This window comes from Vulpes vulpes, chromosome 14 (assembly GCF_048418805.1).
Source record: "Vulpes vulpes isolate BD-2025 chromosome 14, VulVul3, whole genome shotgun sequence".
In the NCBI taxonomy this organism is placed as follows: domain Eukaryota; kingdom Metazoa; phylum Chordata; class Mammalia; order Carnivora; family Canidae; genus Vulpes; species Vulpes vulpes.
Genome location: NC_132793.1, coordinates 62,812,079 through 62,835,510, shown reverse-complemented (window position 1 = coordinate 62,835,510; position 23,432 = coordinate 62,812,079). Strand labels below are relative to the sequence as shown.

The window sequence follows — 23,432 nt, the reverse complement described above, 5'->3', positions numbered from 1 at the left end:
GCATCTTGTTAGCTTTATCCACTGAATATATCTAACATGTCCATCAACATGAAAATTATTAAATAGTTAATTCATTTAGTGGAACAGAGCCATGAAAATGAAGGAGAAATTGAGTTATCAACATGGAAGAATCTAACTGTTGAGGGGAAAAGGTACAAATGATACACACAGTATGATACTATCTCTGTAATACTTTGAAAATATGCAATACAACGGTACATATTGGGATGCCTGAGTGGCTCAGCGGTTGAGCATCTGCCTTTGGCTCAGGGCGTGATCCTGGAATGCCTGGACAGAATCCCACATCAGGTTCCCTGCATGGAGCCTGCTTCTCCCTCTGCCTATGTCTCTGCCTCTCTCTCTTTCTGTGCCTCTCATGAATAAATACACAAAATCTTAAAAGAAAAAAAAAAGGACAACAGTATATATTTGTTCAGGAGTACATACATAGGTAATAAAAGTGTAAGGAAATGCACTGGAATGATATCATCAGACCAAGGGTGGAGATGAAAGAGTTGAGATTGGAAATAGGCACATAGTTAGCCTTAGCAGTACTGGTATTCTTTTATTCCTTCAACTAAATGGTGGGTGCATGAATGTTTATCATAATACTCTTTATACCTTTTCATATGTCTCAACATTTCTTAATAAATTTGAACCCAATGTGCTTAATTATAATGACTCTGAATTATCCAAGTTAATGATGTGTGCAAGTCGATGCATTACTGACAGGCTGTGTGTAAATCAATTTATAAAAACCATTTTTAAAATGCAATATGCAGTATGCTTTTTTAAAGGATATCTGTGGCAATTTTCTCATTCAACATTCACTCCTGGGTACTTCAGTGTAAAAACGACTTACTGAATGAAGACATGTTCGATAAGCATTAACTGAATGCTGAATATGTGGCAGGTACTGTGATATATACTAAGGATCCAAATGTGAAGAAGACATGGTCCTATCCCTAAAGGAATTCTAATGAGAGATAGACTTGTAAATAAACAACTATGTTACATTAAGACTTGGTAAGAGATGTATACAGTGCTAAGGGAGTACATAGGAGGGATCTGCTAAATGTGCCTATGGAAGGTACAGAAAACTTGTAGAATAGGAGATTATAGGCAAGGATATTGATGCTAAGAAAATTAATGGGATCACGTCCTTAAAATTCCCTGACACCTGATCTGTGAGAATTTAGTGATTACCTAATCTTACTGCCACATCACTTTAAAATAGTATTTATTTGGATAATAAAGAATAGTTTATCTTTACAGTCATAAGTATATTTAAGCATGTATGTAGGCCTATTAGAATCAGGCTGGTGTAGCTGAGCATAGAGAGAGGAACTAAGAAAAAAGAGAAGAAAATAAAATCTAAAGACAAGAGAAGACATAAAAATCTAAAAACTTTATTGTAAAAAGTAAAGTCCTTCAAGATTTAAAATATACAATCTTTATTATTCAACCGCAAAATAGTTCAAAGGAAAAAAAGTATGTTCACCACGGGAAATCACAAGAACTTTTTGATGTGAAGACTGTAGAAAACACTTATGTATGTTCTCATGAAAAGTCAGAATTTCTATTTTTATTTTTAAAATCAGGATAGAGGTGTCAAGGTAGAGACTATTTTTATAGTATGGGAAATTGAAATATTAAGAAAAAATTTAATTTTCTATTTTTTGATCCTCCTGTTTATACTGTTTACCCACAACATAAATTCAGTGTAAGGAAAAGGCTTTTGCAATCTACTATCACATTTTTTTTTAAAGATTTTATTTATTTATTCATGAGAGACACAGAAAGACAGAGAGAGAGGCAGAGACACAGGCAGAGGGAGAAGCAGGCTCCATGCAGAAAGCCTGGCGTGGGACTCGATCCCAAGTCTCCAGGATCAGGCCCTGGGCTGAAGGCAGTGCTAAACCGTTGAGCCACCAGGGCTGCCCTACTATCACATGTTTAAAAGCACAAAGAAATAGTTGTGAGATATATAGTTTACCAGTTTTTACCTAAGTCCAGATTATCTAACCAGATTACTAAAATTCCTTGGAATTAACAGGTAATAAACAGAGATGAGAGGGCTACTGTATAAAAATTAGTGTGTAATTAAAGTATAAGTCAGCCAAGAAAGAAAAACTTATTTTCCTGAGACAAACATATTTTTGGATAGTGTTTTTTAAAAGATTGGGAAAAAGATTCATAAAACAAACTACTTTGATGGCTAAAAAGTATAGCAAGAAATTAAACATTTATGCCAAATTGCCTTTTATTTCAAGAGTTTTTAGTCCTTAAGTATACTTTCAAGGAAAAACATCCTCAACACCCAAACCTGTTAACACTATCTCTTTAAATCTTTCCATTCCTATTGTGGAAGACTGGGTTCAGGTTCTTCTTATCTTTCATATGAAATATATTAATAGCCCCCCAAGACTCCTATCTATTGTTAATCTACTTTTTGTTCAGTTTTTCTACAAGGATGATAGTAAGAAAGAAACTTTTGAGTTAGGACCCTCTTATTTGTTGCTTTATATTACCAATCCTGAGAACAACAGTTTTGACAGGATCTTGAGTGGTGCAGACTGCTTCAAGAAAGTTCAGATCCAGTGTAGAGGGTATGCCAACCTACAAGTCTACAGTGCTTTAGAAAAATTTCAGTTGTGAAATACTCCCCCAACTTCCAAGCCAGACAATAGGTTTAACTAAACGTTACAAATTGAGGGTTTTAATAACATCAATGGTCATATTGTGAAGAGGCAGGCCAGATAGAATGCCTTCTCATATCCTGCCTACGGGACAGAAGACAGGTTTAGCATTGCTAGAGAACAATTTTGCAACAGCTAAGTTTATAGCTTCTAAGAAAGTATCTCATAGATAAATTCTCATAAGGAAAAAAAAATTCTCATAAGGAAGGAAAGATACACATATGCCTGTATGTGTCAAATAATGCCAGGAAGGCTGCAAATAATGTAATAATTGTTGCACCCCAAACAAGTGAAATCTAAAAGATGAGATTTAATTTTAGAGAGATTTTAAAGATATATTAAGTAAAAAAATCTAATTGCAGCACATCATTTAGCTGCAACATGCAGCACATGTTCTCATTTGTATAAAAAAGGTAATATATTTTTGGGTGCATGCATACATATCGAGAGACTATTTCTGGATAGTTACGCAATACTTTATGAATATAGGTTACTTCTGAAAATAAAACTAGAAGGGTCAGAGGAGAACTTGTTCCTCATCTCTGCTCTTCTGTACTGAACTTTTCCTCATATATGCATTTCTCTACTGTCAGAAATTTTCCATTAGTATGCATTACTTTTATAAAGAATTTTTTTTTTAATTTTTATTTATTTATGATAGTCACAGAGAGAGAGAGAGAGAGGCAGAGACACAGGCAGAGGGAGAAGCAGGCTCCATGCACCGGGAGCCTGACGTGGGATTCGATCCCGGGTCTCCAGGATCGCGCCCTGGGCCAAAGGCAGGCGCCAAACCGCTGCGCCACCCAGGGATCCCTGCATTACTTTTATAATGTAAAAATACTCAATGGAAAAGAAATTTGGCATTTAATTACAGCCTCATCTATCACATTCTACTCATCTAACTTCTCACTAGCTAAAGATAAGGCAAACACAACAGAAGCCTAACAACCATGCCTAATGTACATTTATTGACTATCTTCTAACCTACTTTGTGCCAGGACTGTTTAGGCAGTGTTGGACAATTGAAGGCTTTAAAGTAGACATGAAGGAAGTAATAATCCCCACTTTAGAATCCCCTCTACCTGCCCCTCAGCTCCCACACCATCTCATAGAAAGATATTCTTAGTCATGACATTCTGGTACTAGGACTGTGATTAGCAAAGGTATCAACTATCTGACAGGAAAGATGAGCCAGCCACTGAATGCACATCTCATTGCTATCAGTCAGTTCTCCTTTAGTATCTCCTTCCCTTCTTGCCCTCAGAGTTGGGCCAGGTCTTCACCAAGTATCCTTGGTTTTTTACCTCAGAAGTGAGGGCTTACTTTCCAGGGGCCAAGTAACTACTATCCTCCTTGGGAAATAGTGGCCTAACTATTGTTGGATCAATCTTATTGGGTGTGGAATTCTAGTATACTATTATTTACATTTTTATTATCATAACAACTTATAAATAGGCAGAGACTTGCTTCCCTTTATTTCCCATGAACAGATAATTATAAATATAATTTATATTCTTTAAAAATATCCTCAAATAAAAATTTGTTTTTGCCTTATAGATAATTTGAGCAAGAACAGGTGAAGCTAACACATATAAAAATAAAAATTGTACTTTGAAAAAATGTCAGACACTTACAATGCAAATATTGCTTGAAAGAATCATTTAATAATCATCTAATGGAGATACTGGTCCCACAATTTACACTACTACTCCTCAGGCTCCTAAAGCGGATATCTAAGGGCAACATTGAGGACAGACAACATAGGAACACCACAGACATTCAAACAGTGGAGCTGATAGCAACAGAAAATGGTGACAAGAAAGTGACTCCATAGGCCACCATGAAATGGAGTGGCTTGTCACCTTCTCCCTTACACCTCCATTCCCACCTGCATGCATCCGTGGACTTCAGGTTGAAAGTTTCACTGGGAGGATTGCATAAGTTTAAAAAGTGGAAAATGTAAATGGGGTCAGGCAAAGTTTAGGCTGCTGAGCTATTGAGGCCCAGGAAGCTATCTGCCCAGAAGCATTATCAATTCTGAGGAAGACAAAAGGAGTGGGGTATGGAAGGAAATACTCAATACCAGGAGGGTTTGGAGAGGGGAAACTGGAAAGCACATACTTAAGTCTTAATCTGGGTTCAAGGACAGATGAGGAAACCTTTCAGGTTTCTTTCCAGGTAGCCTTGTCTTATTCAGTAATTTAGAACAGGTAGGAATTTGGTGAGAGGAAATACACAAGCATAAAGAAACACAAAAGTACAAACACTGAAGTTAAAAAAGAAGTTATTAACTTGCATCCTCTTGTTATTACTAAATAAGTGCCAACACATTGCCAGAAATAATAACACTCAGTACAGTCTCTGAAATCACTAATTTTCATTTTATATAATTTGTTATGGCCGTATAATACATTAATGTGAAGGTGTGTGCCCACTGGCAGATATGTGGTTCTACCATGACAAGCCCTAAATTGATAGCTTATTTGAAGATTTCTTTTGGTTACTTCTTTCAATAGCTTTAGGCCATCATGTGGAATATTCCTCCCCCAAATTTCATATATAAACACACACAAAAAATAAGCATTATGTGAAAAGTAAATGTAATCTATGGAATATCCTCTGTAGATAAGCATGGTTGAATTTATAGAAACCATGTATCCAACATTCTATGACAATTTAAAATTAATGCCTCCCACCCTTGCTCCCATCTCCTGGATTGAGACACATGTAATCCATGGTAACACTTCTTGTTCTTTCTTTAGGTTAAAAAAAAAGTAGTAATCCTGTACCAGTACCAGCAAAACTTAGGTCCTGAGAGACACCCAAAGACTGTCTGTATTTAGAGAACAGAAAGGTAAAATAAACTTTTAATTATACAGTTGTATCCATCCAACTGAACATTAAGAAAATCATTCTATGTCATATTTTGATCCCAATAAAACTTGTACACCTCAGTATCTAGTTCAACTATTAAGTTCCATTTAGCTCAAAAAATATTTCAATGCCCTATGCAGTTTTCAGTTACTGAACTAAGTTGAGTTTGTGGCTACAACATACACAGTATTCCTCTTTGGCAGGTTATTTACCTTCTGGTTACCAATTCTGGTATGTATTAAAAGTAAATGATTTGCCATCACTGAGTTCCACGGTCAGACCTAAGAGTCACCTAGCTCTGACTTGAATGGAAATGACGATGTAAAAGGGAAAATGGTCTGAGAGAAGGACAGCCTCTCTTGAAGGGCAGGAGAAGGTTCACTGACCTCTGGGCACTCTACTCCATTCTGGTGAATCACTGCTGCTTTGGGGAAGCAAAAGACCCTGTGGCTCATAAAACTTGATGATATTAAGAAGAGGGAAGGAATATACACTTAGAATCCAGGGTCACTGCTAGAAACACAACTTTAAAAATTCAAGGGTAAGGAAAAATACCATATTTAAAAATGAATCAGTAATGTTTTTTCCTTTAAAAAGTATCTGGTAAACCCATATCATACAGATGTTCATTACTTATTCAATGTACACCATTGAGAGATAAATAGAACTGTTAGAATACAAAAATGCCAAGGGTAATTCAGCTACTGCAGTGTAAGTGTGGCATAACTGATTCGTCATGACATACAATTTTCTAAAAGCTATTCTGTTAGAAGGCAATAAATGAGTACATAAATGATTTACATTCTTCTGAACCATGGTTATTATTCAGTATTTTATTCTTAAAAATATATACACCCTCTACTATTATGTTTATTCTCTAGAGTATAATAAAAACATAATTGAATTTGATGAAAAATAGACTTTATTCTAAATGTAGCGTACAGCACATACTGCTACTCCCTTATTTTATCCCTCGTGAAGATCAATGGTCACTTGAGGTGGTTCTGTTCTAGCTTTGTTTTAATATATGGGCAATAAAATATTTTTAATTTAAAAATTATATTCTTATATTCCATGTCATATTTTCTTTTTAATAACATCTGAGTTTTGACCTAAATAACAACTTATGAATGCAAAGTACAATATTTTAATCATTGTTTTACTTCTAAGCATGATTTCTTATTGACCAGGTAGGGTAGGATATTAACTACAGATGGTTTAGCAAATAAAAACGAAGTAGTCTATAACAAAAGCATCAGGGTTCAATGATTTGTTTTGTTTTGAAAAAGCCTAAATGTGATTATGAAGACAGGTTACCTCTCAAAAATTATTTAAAATTTGTTTTAATATAACCATCTCTGGAATTTAGATAAATGACTTATAAATATATTTAAGCTGATATTATTTTCATTTATAAGTTTCTTTGGGTTAAAGATTGTGCCATAAAATATATTAATATATAATATATAAATTATGTAAATATGCAGTTATACTAAAGTTTAATATGGTTATTTTATATTATATATAAATTATAACTCATAGTCTTCAGTACGGTTAAATCATATATATATTATCTTTAAAAATACATAAACATACATAACGTATATGTAGGTGCATGTGTGTGTATGTGCATACTATATATATATATATATATATATATATATATATATATATAATGAAAATTAAAAATAAGAGCCTTAATTCTCCCTGTTGAAAATAAGGGGACAAAAAAAAAAAAAAAAGAAGGGAACAGATTTCCCTCTCTTCCTTTTTCTTAACGTATCGTAGAAATTAATAATTTTAAGAATTTTTTCATTTCTATGAAATGTATCCCTTAAAAGACAAGATAGACCTTTTGTCAGCATTTTCACCCAGGACTATCTTTCTCAAGAACCTGAAAGCCATCTTTTCGAAATGCAAACAACCAAGGGAGATGGTTCCCTGGCTTGAAGTTCTGCCCAAGAGTAGGAGGCTAACTTCAGTGCATGCTTTGTTCCAATCTCCAAAATCACATCTTGTCATAAAGATATGAGAAATGTGTTTCTCCTCAAGATAACACAGGTATCCTTTAATACAGGTAAAGTTATGATGAACTATATGTGAAAAATGTGCTACTAAATCCTCTACTTGAGGACTAGCTATCACTTATCTTGAAAAAAGCTTGTAGCAGGTTGTTTCTACTCCGTTATATAAAAGGATGAGATTCCTAGCTCCATCTTTACAATCTCTTAGCAGAATGCCTGTGATATGCATTGCATTCTGGTTTAATGTCTGTTGAATAATAGAATTGGTTTTGTTCTCTTCTGCCTTCGTGGAGAGAATGGGGTGAGAAATTTTGTTTTAATTTTAATTCCCCAACATCATGCTTTCATTTGAATTTAAGTTATTTATTTATTAAAAAAAATGACTGCATTCTTATATAAAACGTGAGGGGGAAAAAAAAACCCATAGGAACACTTCACTTGCTTGGTTTGGTTTCTTTAACAATTCAATATAACTATACCCTAAATTTTAAAAAGGAAATACTACATATACTACATTAGAAGTCTTTACTGTAGTTTGCATATTTAAAATCGACCTGAGGTAAAATATTGGAACCTTTGATTAAATGGATAAAAATAAGTGAAATGATGGACCCTAGGACTGGCAAACACATATAAAGACAAAGTCCTTTCTATCAAAAAACATGTATTAATAAATGGCAAGCTACTTAGCTGTTCTTGCCACTCTTCATGTTTGGTAGCATAGCTTTTGGAGTAGGTAATGAAGACCAACTTTGCATAGCAACTCTCTATGGAGTCTCTAGCCTTACAAGTAAGGAGACTTATAATGACAAACATTACATAAAAAAATATATTTTTCATGATCTCTTTTCGGCAACTCAAGCAATCCGTGGCCTTATACTATACCACTTTATTTTAATACCTTAATTTCAAATTTTTAATTTCTATGCTTATCTGTCAAGAGGATATGTAATGCTAAACATATGAAAATCCAAGCCATCAATGTTGGCAACTCTAAGAAATTAATAGTAATTCAATAAGCTTTATTTTATCTATTTGAAGACAGAGCCTCTATTTTCAAGTGTCATTTAAAGTACTAATCAGATAAAGAAAAACATGTTAAATTCTAAGAGGGAGGATCTGATCAATTTTTTTCAGGAGAATTAATGATACTAAACCTAAAAAAAAAAAAAAGTAAAAAAAAAAAAATGATACTAAGCCTAAAATGATCTAGGAGTAGGAAATACTAAAACTAGACCAGGTAAAGTATGTGTAAATGAAATATGAAACCAACTTGTTTTAAATAATTACCAATATTTACCTTGCAGCATTTTGTTCTATCTGTTCATCAATGTCACTGAAGATCTGCTTAAATTCCAATTCTCCAGGAAATGAATTTAACAGACAATGTAGGTCAAAAGAATTATGGGAATATTCATCTCCACAATCCATTCTGAGGAATAAGAATAAAAAACATGTCAGTTCCTCAAAAATAAAGAAAAAAAAAACCCCTCAAGTTGTGATACTAAACCAAAAATAGTAATTCTCACTTATAGGTAAAAAGAAATACAGCAGTAGGAAAACTAGGGTATTATTAAACTAGACAGAGTGTTTTGTGATTTAATTTTCATGAGGTGTGGCCTAATTTTCACACTTCTCTATGGTTTGAAACCTGAACAAAACAGCACCCCTCAGAGAGTACTTAAACATCCTGCTGCTTCTCACTGTAACCAAGAGCTGAAAAGGAAATCACAAAGCCTCCTAGACCACTGTGAACAAGGGTGGTGGCAGCAACAATTCAACACCTTCCTTTCATTCCTGTCAACATACTCACCTGGAAATCCTAACCTCTTAATTTTAAATGTCATCCCCTAGCCCTATTTATATGTGAAAAAGGCAAAATTTTCCTTGAGTTCCTCTATCACCCGTCAACCTAAGTACCCATAACAGACTAAATATTAGATATGCTACTCTTCCTAGAAAGATACACATTTTCCCACTATCACATCATTCATTCAGTCAGTCCGTATATATTCTTGAATGTCTGATACATAAGTGGCACTGCTGCAGAAGCTGGGGATGTAGTTGCAACAAGCCAAAGTCCCTGCCTTCATGGAGTTCTTATCTGTTTTAAGAACACATGAGCAGGTATACTTTATAAAAGATCACATGGTGAGAAGTGCCATGAGCAAAAAAAGTAAAGCAGGGCAACAGGATAGACTAAAAATGATGGAGATGGGCAGAATGTGAACTGTTTTAATTAAAGGTATGTTATTTTTGGACATAAAATAGTGCTTATAAAATATATAATGACTAACAGTATAAATGAATGAGAACTTTAAATATATTATAAAAAATATACATGGAATAAATATTAATAAGAAAAAGGCTTGTGGGGAATGTGGTTTTAGTCTGGATAAATACAAAGTATTTAAAAAACTGTCTAAAAAGTTTTGTAGAGTAGGAACGCCTAGGTGGCTGAGCGGTTGACCATCTGCCTTTGGCTCAGGGCATATCCTGGGTCTGGGGATTGAGTCCCACATCAAGCTCCCTGCATGGAGCCTGCTTCTCCCTCTGCCTGTGTCTCTGCCACTCTCTTTGTGTCTCCCATGAATAAATAAATAAAATCTTAAAAAAAAAAAAAAGTTCTGTAGAGGCTGAACACTAATGGATTTCCTCATCTTCAATTATTTAATTATAAGAAATTCAGCTTATTGTGCTATAATGAAAGAGCTGAACATTTCTTGTAGGCATTGTCTGGAACTTCAATGAAGTAGTCTTGGGAGAAAGCTTTTATTTTTCTCTCAGAGATTTTATTTTAAAAAGGAACACCCAACTAAACACTTTAACATAAAAGTCTATGGCATCACAAGGTTTGTCATTTATAAAGTAATTAGTTCCCAATACAGAATAATCACAAACATCATTTTAAAATATCACAATCTTCATACTCGTAGATCGTCCTTCAAAATATTTTGCAGTAAAAGGTATAATTTCTCATTTGTGAACAAATAGTGACTTATATCATAATAAATACTAATTTGAAAGTTATACATCCTTAGGGCACCAAAACTTTAAGATTTCCATATAACCAGTGAGTCTGAGATCCTCTTATCTCCCTAGGAGCTCAACTAGTTACAGCTATTATCAGAACAGTCATTTCTAAACCCAAAGGCCAATAATACTAATAATGAATTCAGCTTCTGTATTTCCATGTTTTTAAATAATTTTGCGTAGTTCAACTCTTCAGATCATAAGCCACTCAGAAATTGTTGCAAGAAGATAAAATTTCATTTTTGTAATGAAAAAACTGATTAGTTGAGGATTTTATAGAAAGCTCAAACTTTTTTTAAAAAAGACTTATTTATTTATTTATTTGAGAGAGAGACAGAGACAGCGACAGAGATAGTGTGAGAGAGCAGGAGTGGGGAGCAGAGGGAGAAGCAGGCTCTCCACTGAGCAGGGAAACTGTTGCAGGGCTCTATCCCAAGCCCTGGGATCATGACCTGAGCTGAAGGTAGATGCTTAACCAACTGAGCCACCCAGGCACTCTTAGAAATCCTAACCTCTGAATTACATAAGGATTTATTGGTAAATACTCTGTAGTTAGCCTCTCTAATTACTCTCAAATTACTTGGTAAATACTTTGTAGTTAGCTTCTCTAATAAAAGCAGTTATATATCAATACTCTTGTTCAGACTTCTCTTAATTTGTCAATACTATAAAGCCTCAATGGTTCAGATACTACATATTCAAAACATAATAGGTACAGAACTCAGCTTAAACAACAATATGATTTGTTATGTATCTACTATGTACAAACTACTTTAATATAATCTTCCTTAATCCTCATAACTCTATGAAATAGTTATTATCCTCATTTATAGGGAAAGGAATGTGGGCCCAGAGAGATTAACTAACATCCACATGTTACAGAGCAGTCATCTAGTGTTAGGAGTAGAATTTGAACTGGATCTATTTGGTTCTAAAATTTAAGGGTATCTGGTCTCTTGAGAAATGAATCACTGCATACAAAACATAGTTTTGTGGAAATATTAACCAAAATGTTAAAATGGGTATCCCTAGATATTTAGACTACAGTTAATATTTTCTTCCTAATACTTAGTGTTTTCCTATATTTTGGCAGTTAGTACTTATTTTATACATGTTAAAAAAGCAAAATTCAACCAAATGAATTTGAAGATCTAACTGGCTTTGCCAAACTATTTATGAATCAGCAGCACTTCATCTAGCAAATAGAGAAGCACTGTCAGGAGCTCTACAAAATGGAAGGATATTACTGAACAGCGTGGGGGCACAAGAGTTATTAGTAAGAGAAAAGGAATATTCCAGAGGAGGTTGTTTCCTAGGAGAAATAGCTAGGGGTCTTATGAAAATTACCTCATCTTTCGTTAGGGGATGGAGAGGACCCAGGTGATAGGGCTTCTTGGCATTGAGGAAAAGAAAAATTTCCTGACCAGTTAAGGCCACATTTCTGGTGGAATTTGAAATTGCAATTAGATTGGGTGTTAAACCCAGTTTGGAAACTTGGTCTGAGTGACACCTTTTTGGGCCTGTGGTGCTTTGTTTTGTTTTAACTATGTATTTAGGAAAAATACTTTAAAAAAATTATGCCTGCTCTCAAGGGTTTTTTTTTTTTTTTCTCAAGGGGTTTTTAATCTTTTATTTTACACTATCTGTCTTCATTTGAAACATTTTCCAATCCTAACACTTCTCTTGTCAATTCATGTTTATCACTCCTCTCAAAATCTAACTCAAAACTTATGTTAATTCTTAGAGATCTCTTGACTGTGAACACTTCACCAAAGTTTTTGTATTATTTTGTGGTATTTGTGCTTGCAAATGCTGTTAAAAGAAAATCTGTTGTTCTGTGTTATTTTGGTATAAGATGTGCGTCATATCTTTCACTGAAATGAGTTCTGGAATAAAATAATGGACTGAAACACGTTGAGCATTCAGATGGGGTTCGGTACATGATTTGAAGGGTACTCAATACGTATAGTTGCATGATTTTCTCTATCTAACCTCAGTAGAGAAGTTAATCAATAAATACAAAGAATACATTAAGGCAATGCCATTTGATAACAACAGGGTACGAAAATGGTGATCATTCAGAGCTTTCATGTGACCAGCATAGATCTGTGATGCTTCTGTAAGACATGGTTCCAAGGTGATGAAGGACAATAGAAGCAAAAGTCAGATGTAAGCGAAGGGGTAAACAGGCAGCAAGTTTAAGATGCTGTGTGATAGGATAAAAGAAAACTTCATGGGCACAATAGAATTAATAAAATGAGGAAATTATAAATTAATCTCTCTTCAGAGATTCATAGGACCAACATGAGAAATAAATTAAAAGGAGAGAGTAGATTGTGGTAAGTGATGCTCAAGTCTGAATATAAACTTTTCTCAATAGGATGGCAGTGATCCTGCAGGACTGTGGTGACAAAGCAGCACACACCAAATGGGTATGAGTACAGGCACTAATCCTCTAACTTCCTTCCATGCACTCCATGGGCCTACAGCTGACCCTGTACCTGGACACTGTGGGAGAGGGGGAGGAGACGAAGAAGGTGATTGGACAGTCTCTCCTCTAAAGGAGGAGACACTAAAGGAGACAGTAAAAAAATAAGACGATAAGCGAAGAGCACTGTAATTCTCTAAGTAAAAATAGCTATGACCTTAAGAACAAAAAAGTGAATTATTAAGGTACTAATGTAACTTGCCAAACACCTCAGTGGCATTTCAGAAACCTAGAACAATCTTTAAAAAATTTAGGGGAAAAAAGGAAGTGGCAGTGAAGCTGTGGGTCACGACAGAGCTTCACATTCTGTTTATGTTTCTGTACTTCCAACTAGTAAACTGTTGTTACCAGGGAGGTAATCATCATTTGACATAATGAATGAAGTCTCTTATCCTATTCCATGATCAGCCAAAATTGAGAGTTGAAAATTTTTAAAGGATAGTAACTTTGTTTTTGAAATTGTCATTCCACAGGACTTTTTAAAAAATATTCATTCTCCTGTAATGTTTCTGATCATTTTTGGTATAAGATTAAAAAAAACAGTGCTTAATATTTCAAACAAGTATTAACAGCCAATCTAATATTAATTATTGCCTTTTAAAAATGAGTCATGTTTGAAGAGTTATATCTAAGCCAAACATCTGTAGATCAAGTTTCAGCCACAGGCAAATTTTAACAGTTGAGTTATAAATTCCTAAGAACAGTGACTATAATAAAATATGTACATATTATAAGCATGGCCAGAAAACATTAAAATGAAGCGATAAAAAAAAAAGTCTAAATCTCATGTGATCAAAAGAAAGCCCATAAAAGTAATTTTGGAATTTCACTTGTCTTTTAACATATTTTATTTTTTTATTTTTATTTTATTTTATTTTTTTATTTTTTTTAACATATTTTAAAATGATGCCTTTCTAACTTAAGGCCTCCTTTTCATTATTTAAACACATATAATAAAAATAAATAAATAAATAAAATAAAATAAACACATATAATGATTAGAAACCTCATTTAATCTTTTTTTCCATGTTTTTTCAATAATAAAAATCCAAAGTGCCATTTTTCTTTAAACCAACCAAAGACATGCTTTCTCATAATCAACTATACATTTTTAAAAAGTGAAAAAAAGACAGAAAGACCAACCAATGGGAAGAAATCTACACTGCAAATGAGTTAGTAAAGGGGAAACATTAGGACCATGTGACTTCTCCCCTGTGGAAAAGCCCAGTGAGGAAGGTCAAATGCCTTTTCAGACTTACAAACTGTGGACTTAATGCGTCCCCCAGCTCTAGTTTACCTGTAGTCCTATTGTCTAGCCTAAAATAAATACTTCTAATGAGCATGGTAATGAAATGTTCTGATTAATCAAAAAATTCATGTTCCACATTTAACTAAACAGGTTTCAAAATGTTATACTATACTAAATCGCATTTAACTCTAAATATCGTTGAATGAAGAATCAACAAATCTGAGTTCTGATCCTAGTTCTGTTAATGTGACTTTGAGTATGTCATTTGATCTTTCAAGAGGGACAGAGCTCATATTCCTCATTTATAAAATGAGATAGATGGATTTATTAGGCTCTGAGGTTTCTTCTAGCTATAAATTTGCTGTGTTCTATAAGGAATGGTTGGAGGAGGGCATATCTCGGAAACTCTCCCTCCAAATTAACTCTTTCAATGGACTATTTCACTCATTAATACCATCATTTTTCCTGTATCATGCACTCAGAGCCATTTTAAATTATTTCCTTTTCCCTCCCCCAGGACTGTTACATGAAAAGTTATATGTAATCCATAGCTTAGCAAGAAATAATACGTGACAAGAGGAAATGTGAGGCTGCAAGACATTCTTTTATGGTAATAGGTAGATGCCTAGTACTGATTTTTCACCCCCAACCCCTCAGCTTCCTAAAATATTCTAAGAAGCAGCTAGTGTACATTCCTTGGCTCCTCAGGCTTGGCATACTCAGCACTCAACAAAAGATGTATGAGAACAACTGATTGGGGGCATTATGCCTCCACAAGGAACAGCAGGTGACATTGGAGAACCATACCTTCACAGACATCATGTATCCCTGACCTATCATTCTTTGTATCCTTTATATTCTTTGCATTATTTGTTATATTGCTGGTTTGGTGTGAGTAGCTGGATTGGGGTGGGGGGCGGCGGGGAGCAGAGTGAAAATTTTTTTCCAGCATTTCTTTCCAGTCTGGCACATTTCTACTTTTCTAATCATATCTAGTCACAAAGTAGTTCTCCTGGATCATTCACAAAGTCCTATCAATATCATAAATACCATAACTTTACTAAATATCAATATCATAACTTTCCTGAAATTTTGAAAATTTTATGTAGTTCACTGTATTCCTTTATTAAGACATAGATTCAAGGTATGGTGGCTAAACAGTAATTTTAATGATAATTACAACTAACTTTTATATAGCATTTTTATGGGCTATGGATTGTTCTAACGATTTTATATGTATGAACTCATTTAATTCTTACCATAATCCTATGGGATAGGTACTATTATAGTCTCCATATTAAAGATGTAGAAACTGAGACACAGAGAGGTTTCTTTGAGTTGACCAAGATCACTTATATAGAAGTGGGAAAGCTGGGATTCAGATTGCTTCAAAGGCTGTCCTTAATCCCAATGCTATAAACTGCCTCCCTGTATGGACTTGTACTTAAAAAAAAAAAAAAAATCATTATTTTACATCTTATATGTATTGACTTATTTACTGCCATAAGTATTTGATAGCTTTCCCTAGAACCATTATAAATTTCCTTCATTATGAAACCAATTTACAAAAATACATTTTATTAAGGCTAGATCTTCCCCCTGTGATATTTCAAAGTCACCAAAAATTTATTTCTTTTCATCAAGTACTAGAAGTTAAAATTTTAATGTTTTGGCCTCTCCAAAGACTGAGAAACAACTCAAATGGATCTCAATTTCTTGATAATCATTTAAAATGCCTTTTTCACTAAAGTCCTATGTTAGGAAATAAAGAACCTGATATTCTATTCTTTATCTTCTCAACTCTCATCTAGGTATTAGGACTTCTACCAAAGAATGGTATGCTTTCTATTAATAATTGTGAAAACTCTGATCATTATAGTTATATGAGTGGGAATATTAATATACATCCCGTAAGAATGCACATTACCATGTTATGGCTATTAAAATCCCCTTTGTAACTCCTCTATTAGGAATTTAAATATGTGCATGTGTGAGGGAGAAATTGACAGGATCAGTCAGACTGCACTATGGTAGCTTGACAAGCAAACAGAATTAATTGTCATATGTTTTACCCACCAAACTTGACACTGCTTTCTTTATTTTTCAATGCACTGCTCTTTCTAGAAAATATTTTTATTTTAATGACGCCCTAATCTTCAATATGCAATCCTCGCCATCTCTTGCTTTGATACAACAGTGAAACCAAGATAATGTGAACACAAATTTTAATTTCCACATTCTTTTATAACTTAGCATTCACACATCTCACATGATTTAAAAGTCATAAAATCATTATATATTTTTAGATTAGACCTAAAGATAGTCACAAATCATGGGGTTAAGGATTAACTAATGACTTTTCAAGCACAGTAAAAAAAAGCCTTATTAATCTGGAAAATAGTACATCTGCATTAGTAGAAAGTTTAAGTTACCAAGTACTTTCAAAAAGGCAATTGTATTGTGTATATCAACCAGGAATAATAACAAACACAGCTTATAAGATGTGTCGATTATATTTTTAAGGAATTTTCTTCTAATAACTAGGTAAGAATGATTTAAACTTAGTATGTACTTTGTATCTAAATTGGTGCTTCTAAAAAGTGTAGGTCCTAAAGTATGTTCCAAGGATTTAAGACTTTCTCCTAAAATGCTGTTAATAGCATATTATCACTAACTAGTCCTAGGTCATCAAGATCCCTTTTCAGCTGACTGTAAACATGTTCACTTCTTGCTTTTTAGAAACCAAAAAACTCTTCCTAGAACCTCCTTCTATTCACAGCCCAACATCTTCAAACAGTAGTCCTTATTTCCTCATCTTTTATCTCCTCTCTCATTCACATCTCAACTCAGAGCAGTCTGGTTTCTGCTTCTATCCTTGCATTGAAAGTGACAAAATATTTTTCAATTCCTACTATACTTAATCTCTGCACTATTTGATACTGACAGATACTCCTTCCTTGACGTTTCCTCTCTTGCCAAGCTTCCTAAGTATGATGGCTTCCTAGTTCCTTTCTTGTCCCTTAGACATCTATTTACAGGTTTGTGGTAGGAGTTCCCAATTTAGGTAGCTGTCTGGCTCAAATTTCTTTTTTAATCTGATAAACAATGTAGGGATATACAATGGTGGTCAAGTTCTATGGCAAAGGAACCAGCTTTCCTGTCATAACTAATTACCCAAGATACAGACATCTGACCCAAACCAAACTATCCTAAATTTGGAATAAAGGATAGAACAGGGAACCAGTTGATGGTATATCAAGTTAAATTCAGCCTCCCAAGAGAAGGTGCATGGATTTTTTGCTGAGGCCCTGTAATTGCCCAGTTCCTTTCCTTCTGAGACTCAAAGTTCATATAGTTGTTTTGGGGGTTTGTTTTGGTCTGGTTCTATCAGAAATACACAATAAATCTTCTCTCTGTTCCACTGAGCAAGAGCCATTGTTTTAGTCTTTGCTTAATCGAACTAGTTTTTATTAAATTAATAAACATCCTCTCTCATCTCTGTCATTAAACACTGATATTCACACAGAGTTCTCACTAGACCTGCTTCTCATTTTTATTACTTTCCCTAAACATTCTTCATTCAAAGCTACAGCTTATTTTTATGTAATTTTACCAGAGTAGATTTTTTTCTAAAAGCATTTCAATTTTTAGAAATTCTGTTTTACTTTTTTTCATTTGGATTTCATCCTCCTCAGATCTCAAAAAATCTATTCCTATTAGTTCTCAGGTTGTATCTTCCTAAATATCCTTATTCCCCTTGCCTGACTTGGGAAAGGAAATACAGAAAATTTTCCTTTTTCTTGCAGTCTATTTCATGCTGGAATTCTTGGTCTTATTTTTTTTTCTTGGTCTTCTTCTTATTCTACAGGCTTTTCACTGAGTAACTTCATCCATGTATTATTTCTAAGCTGCAAAATTCAAAGTCTGTATCTTAAACCTAGTTCTTCCTCCAAAACCTTAACACATAATTCCAAACATTTACTATGCATTTCAACATTGCTGGTTCAAAAGTCCCTTGAACTCAACATGTCCAAAATTTAACTCAATTTTTCCTTAAAGTAGATTCCTACATTACAGGGTCACCACCTGGGTACTCTCTCTCCTCTTCCCTATTCTACTAACTTAAATCAGTTGTCAGTCACCATAGCAAAGTCTACTTTTCCTATGGCCAGCAAACCAAGAATGGTCTTTACATTTCTAAAGAGTTGTAAAAATAAAAAGAAACAAAAAGAATATGCTATGGCCATATGTAGTCCATAAATCCTAAAAGATTTACTATTTGGCCCTTAATAGAAAAAGTTTGCTGACCTCTGTCTTAAATTATCACCAAATTCCCTTCCCTAATATAGTAAGTAGTAATCAAATGCTCTCAAATTTGATCTCTCCCTCTCTGTGCTTCCAGTGTCCTAAATCTGACATTATTTCTTGCTGAAAAAAAGGGAAAAACCTCCTATTTGGTCTCCAAGACTCAAACTTTTGGCTTAATAAGAAATACATATTTGGTTATTGCTCCTTGTCTCCCCCTACCTCCCTCCTTACTTTGTCCTTTGCGCCTCTTCCATTTGGCCATTCCTGAGAGGTATCCTTTCCAAAAATACTGTAACCAGAACTACAGCATTTGCCAAAGTTTCTTTGAGTCTTTCTAATAACTTATTCAACCCAGCCTGGGGCTATGGAAATCCTCAAATCTGTAGTCAGCTAGGCAGAAGTAGACATCCCCTGGAGATGCCACTTGAGGCTGTTATCTAATGTGGAGGAATATCTTGTGGGACTGAGCCATGAATTTGTGGGGGTCTGTGTTAACTACAGTACTGTCAGAATTGAACTAAATGGAAATGTAGGACACCAAGTTTGTACCAAACTTGTATACTGGTATTAAACTTCTCGTTTTATAAACCAAATCAGATCATTTGCTACCCTGCTTAAATACCACTGAAGATTTTCCACAATGCATAAAACAACTCCAGGCTTTTTACTTTGTTCTATATATAGTTCTTTATATTTAATTATATTTTTCTACTATAACCATCCTTGATGAATAATTTGAAATAGCATCCTAGCTGTAATTCCCTCTATTAAGGATGTTTTCAGTAGAAAATCATATTTATAGAAGGCATTTACTTCATCAGTGTACACAGTACTCTTTATAGGCCACATACAATTATAATCTGTTTATTATCTTGAAACAAAAAAGTTATCTACAATTGTGACTTAAATAATTTTTAATGCTTTTTAACAACTCAAACCATTTTTTTAAAAGACTGAAGAAAATCTACTTGAGAAAAATCAAAAATTAATATTTAAGCTATCAAATAAATTTAAATGTGATACTTTAAAACTCTTTCCAGTTTCCATTTGCAAAAAAAGGAAATTAGATAAAAATTATCTTTAAGGACCCGTCTAACTTTAAAATTCTATTATTTTAATCACGCGATCCATTTCTCTAATATTTAATCTTCTGTTTTACTGCTTTTGCAATATACCTTTTAATTCCACAGTTTAATAGAAGGATAATTTTTTGCTGGTTAAACCGAATTCATGTGAAATGACCTGAAAATCTACTTAAAAAGCAATCAGCAAAAATAAATCTAGGATTTCCTCATGTTAAATCTGAAAATCTATCCCTATACTTGCTTTTTACTTTATTTGCTGCTTAACGTATCTCAACAGTGAATCTATCATATCAACATAGTCATCATGATCCAAGCTGCAAATAATAGAGAGTGTCAGTGTCAATTTTGCTTCCTCACACTTGCTTCCCTTCACTTCATCTGATTTTAATAATCCCTGTCAAACCACAAACAGTCCAAATTACCTTCATGACACAGAAGCTTTCAAAGAGAAGACAGAGTCTCAACTTTCATTTAGCAACTACAAAAGAAAGCTGTCCAGCTGGACAAATATTATTTCCACACTTGACAATCTCTACAGTTGAGCACGCATTTTAATTTTAACTAAACCTGCCAGGAGTTTGATATGAGTTTCTTGTTTTGTGTAGATTGACTCACAGGATTATCAGACCAATGACTGTAATTGTGATGAAAGAACCCAGCATTTTTCTACTAAAGGATAAATCATATACCAAAGCCGAGGGATCAAAACGAACATGTAAGACATAATGTGAAGGCATACATTATAGGAGGAAAATCACTTAAATTAGGTGGTTTAATTACTAAATAAAGTCTAAACATACAGAATGCATTCTTTTTTTCTTTTTTTTTTTTAAGTAAGCTTCATACCCAGTGTGAGGAGGCTTGAACTCACAACTGTGAAATCAAGCATCATGTGCTCCACTGACTGAGCCAGTCAGGTGCTCCCAGAATAAGTTCTTGATATAATTTTGAAAAGGAAAAGCTAGAACATAAAAATAAAATGTAAGAAAGTTAAAATTTTATCTGTGGATACCAATGAGAAACAGATTCTAAGAATGAAAAAAAAAGGAATTTTTAAATTGTTTTGGGCTGACTCAATGTATAGTCAAATTTCTAGAATAGGGTCTATGTAACAAATTATGTAATAAAACTGACATTCTTGACAAGACATTAAAAAGTGCCACTCTATATTAATCAACATACCCTTGTATAAAGTAAAACTTCAAAAAAAGCCATAGTAAAAAGAAATGATGATCTTAAGTCTGTAGAAAAAGTATTAGAATAAGAGCTACAGTATAAAACTAAAGACTATAATATCTTAGAAGTTTATTAAATTTAAATATAAAAGTTTCAATCTAAACTATTTCTGGGAACACATCCTATCTTAGCAAGGCCTAAATTTCTCTGATAGTTATTAGAACCTCATAATTGCCAAATGTTATATCTTCCTTCTTAATTGTTACACTTGACACTAATCCTGGGCTCTCCCTTCTCCAAAGGTCAGTCCATTGTCTATTAGAGCACTGTTTCTCCCCCAACTCTATCTTGGACACCACAGCTGTTTCCTTTACCAGCTCCTTCTCTTTCTCTTCCTCTAGGTCTTTGCACTGAACAGATTAACCCATATTCAGTATTCTGCTACAACCTGTGTATTGGAGCACCTGTTCTAACTATCCAACTCCATACTGAATAACTCCCAAGGATGTCCCATAGGCACCTCAAACTCAACATGTCCCCAGGTAATCTTATCAGCTTCTCTCCATAACTTCATTCTTCTCTTGAGGTCTCTATTATAGTTAATAATAGCACGGCTACCACCTCAGGTACTCATGTCACTCAATGGGAATCACCTTCCACATTTTAACACTCTTTACTAATCTCATAGCCAAATGATCAGTCCTTTTCTGGTATCTCTCATATCCATCCATTTCCTATTGCTCTTGTGGAAGGTTAAAATTCCATCATCTACTAATTCATTCCCTATCCTAACACCAGAATGATCTTTGTTAAAATGGAGACAGGAATCAGTGTTTATAGCAAGATATTACATCTACATGACTGGGAGAAAAGTCATACTCTTAAGAGAAAGAAAAATCAGATGATTTGTAGATGGAAATTTGGCAGGGAGGGGATCACCCAAACCAGGGCATTTTTTAGAATAAAAAAGGTAGAGAGGGCAGCCTGGGTGGCTCAGTGGTTTAGGGCCGCCTTCAGCCCAGAGTGTGATCCTGAAAACCCAGGATCGAGTCCCACGTCGGGCTTCCTGGAGCCTGCTTCTCCCTCTTCCTATGTCTCTGCCTCTCTCTCTCTCCCTTTCTGTGGCTCTCATGATTAAATAAAATCTTTTTTAAACAATTAAAATTAAAAAGATAGTGAAAGTAACTAAAATTATATCATTTTCAAATTTTATTAATCAATTAAATGGTTTTATCTGTGGACCTACATAGTAATTATATTCAAGAACAGTTTTCAAATATATATATATACATATATATATTCATATTTATACTTTCTGATAAGTATATCTCCTTTTAGATTGGTAGATTTTGTCAATTTTTGTGTATAACAGAATTATCAAGTCATCACAATATATTTCAAGTATAATTCTCTTCATAGGTTCTATTTAAAAATTTTATGATGTTATTATATTCCATCACAACATATTTTTACTATCACCAAGACAAAAAAAACTTCTATCATGTTGCAGTTTGAAATTCAATTTATAATAGTACTCACAATAATGGCAAGTATTTCACCTTTTACAGAATGAACTTCCAAATGCTTTACTTTGGTTCCATGAATTAAACATGAAACTTGAACCATTATTGAACTTAATTCATTTTTTTATTAGAAGTATACAATGATACTCATGTAAAACTAGCATTATGTAGCTGTTGATAAAGTTCTATTAAGGAGCCAATACATTAACAGCTATTGATTCACCTTCATATATGAAAACTCGTAACTGCAATGAGAGAAATTAATTTACAACAGCTGCCTGATCTAAGTGAAAAGGAAAGTTTCACAGGTACACAAATGTACCTTCTGCACTTAAGTATTAAGTGTAGCATTTTGGGACACCTGGGTGGCTCAGCAGTTTAGCGTCTGCCTTCAGCTTAGGGCGTGAACCCGGAGTCCGGAGACCGAGTCCCGCGTTGGGCTCCTTGCAGGGAGCCTGCTTCTACCTCTGCCTGTGTCTCTGCTTCTATGTGTCTCTCATGAATAAATAAATAAAATCTATAAATAAATAAATAAATAAATAAATAAATAAATAAATAAATAAATAAATAAATAAATGTAGCATTTTCAGGTACAATTTTAAAATGACTGTGCAAGAGATGCTGATGATTCTTCAGCAGGTAGATGTCTTCTTATTTTCATGTGATCAGTGAGGTCATTATAGTCCCCATCGTGTGAGTTACACATTGATTCACTTCAGCAAGTCTAAGGAGAGTCAGTGCTCTGTGTGTGTGTGTGTGTATGTGTGTGTTTCCCAACAATAAGCAAATAGCTGTGGATTTACTATACATGATGAAAATCTTGTAGTAATAGAGTTCAGACTGCATTCACTCTGTGGCAAGACTGAACAAAAGGCTAGGAAATATGCAGTCCACAGGCAGGGGCATCCGGGAAATGGGCACAGCACAAGTGGCTGACACATCAAGTGGTGAGCAGAGGTAGCAGCATCAAATA

At 34.1% G+C, this 23,432-nt stretch overlaps 1 protein-coding gene across 10 annotated transcripts in view; it reads right to left on the bottom strand.

Moving 5' to 3' along the window:
• The window catches only part of KIAA0825 (KIAA0825 ortholog), a 388,584-nt gene that overhangs the window by 330,349 nt on the left and 34,803 nt on the right, over positions 1-23,432 (bottom strand). For all 10 annotated transcript variants that reach the window (XM_072736775.1, XM_072736778.1, XM_025992891.2 and 7 more), the window contains one exon: positions 8,898-9,029. In XM_072736775.1, coding sequence (XP_072592876.1) covers positions 8,898-9,028 — 131 coding nt within the window. In that variant the 5' untranslated portion in view covers position 9,029. The remainder of the gene's footprint in view (positions 1-8,897; positions 9,030-23,432) is intronic.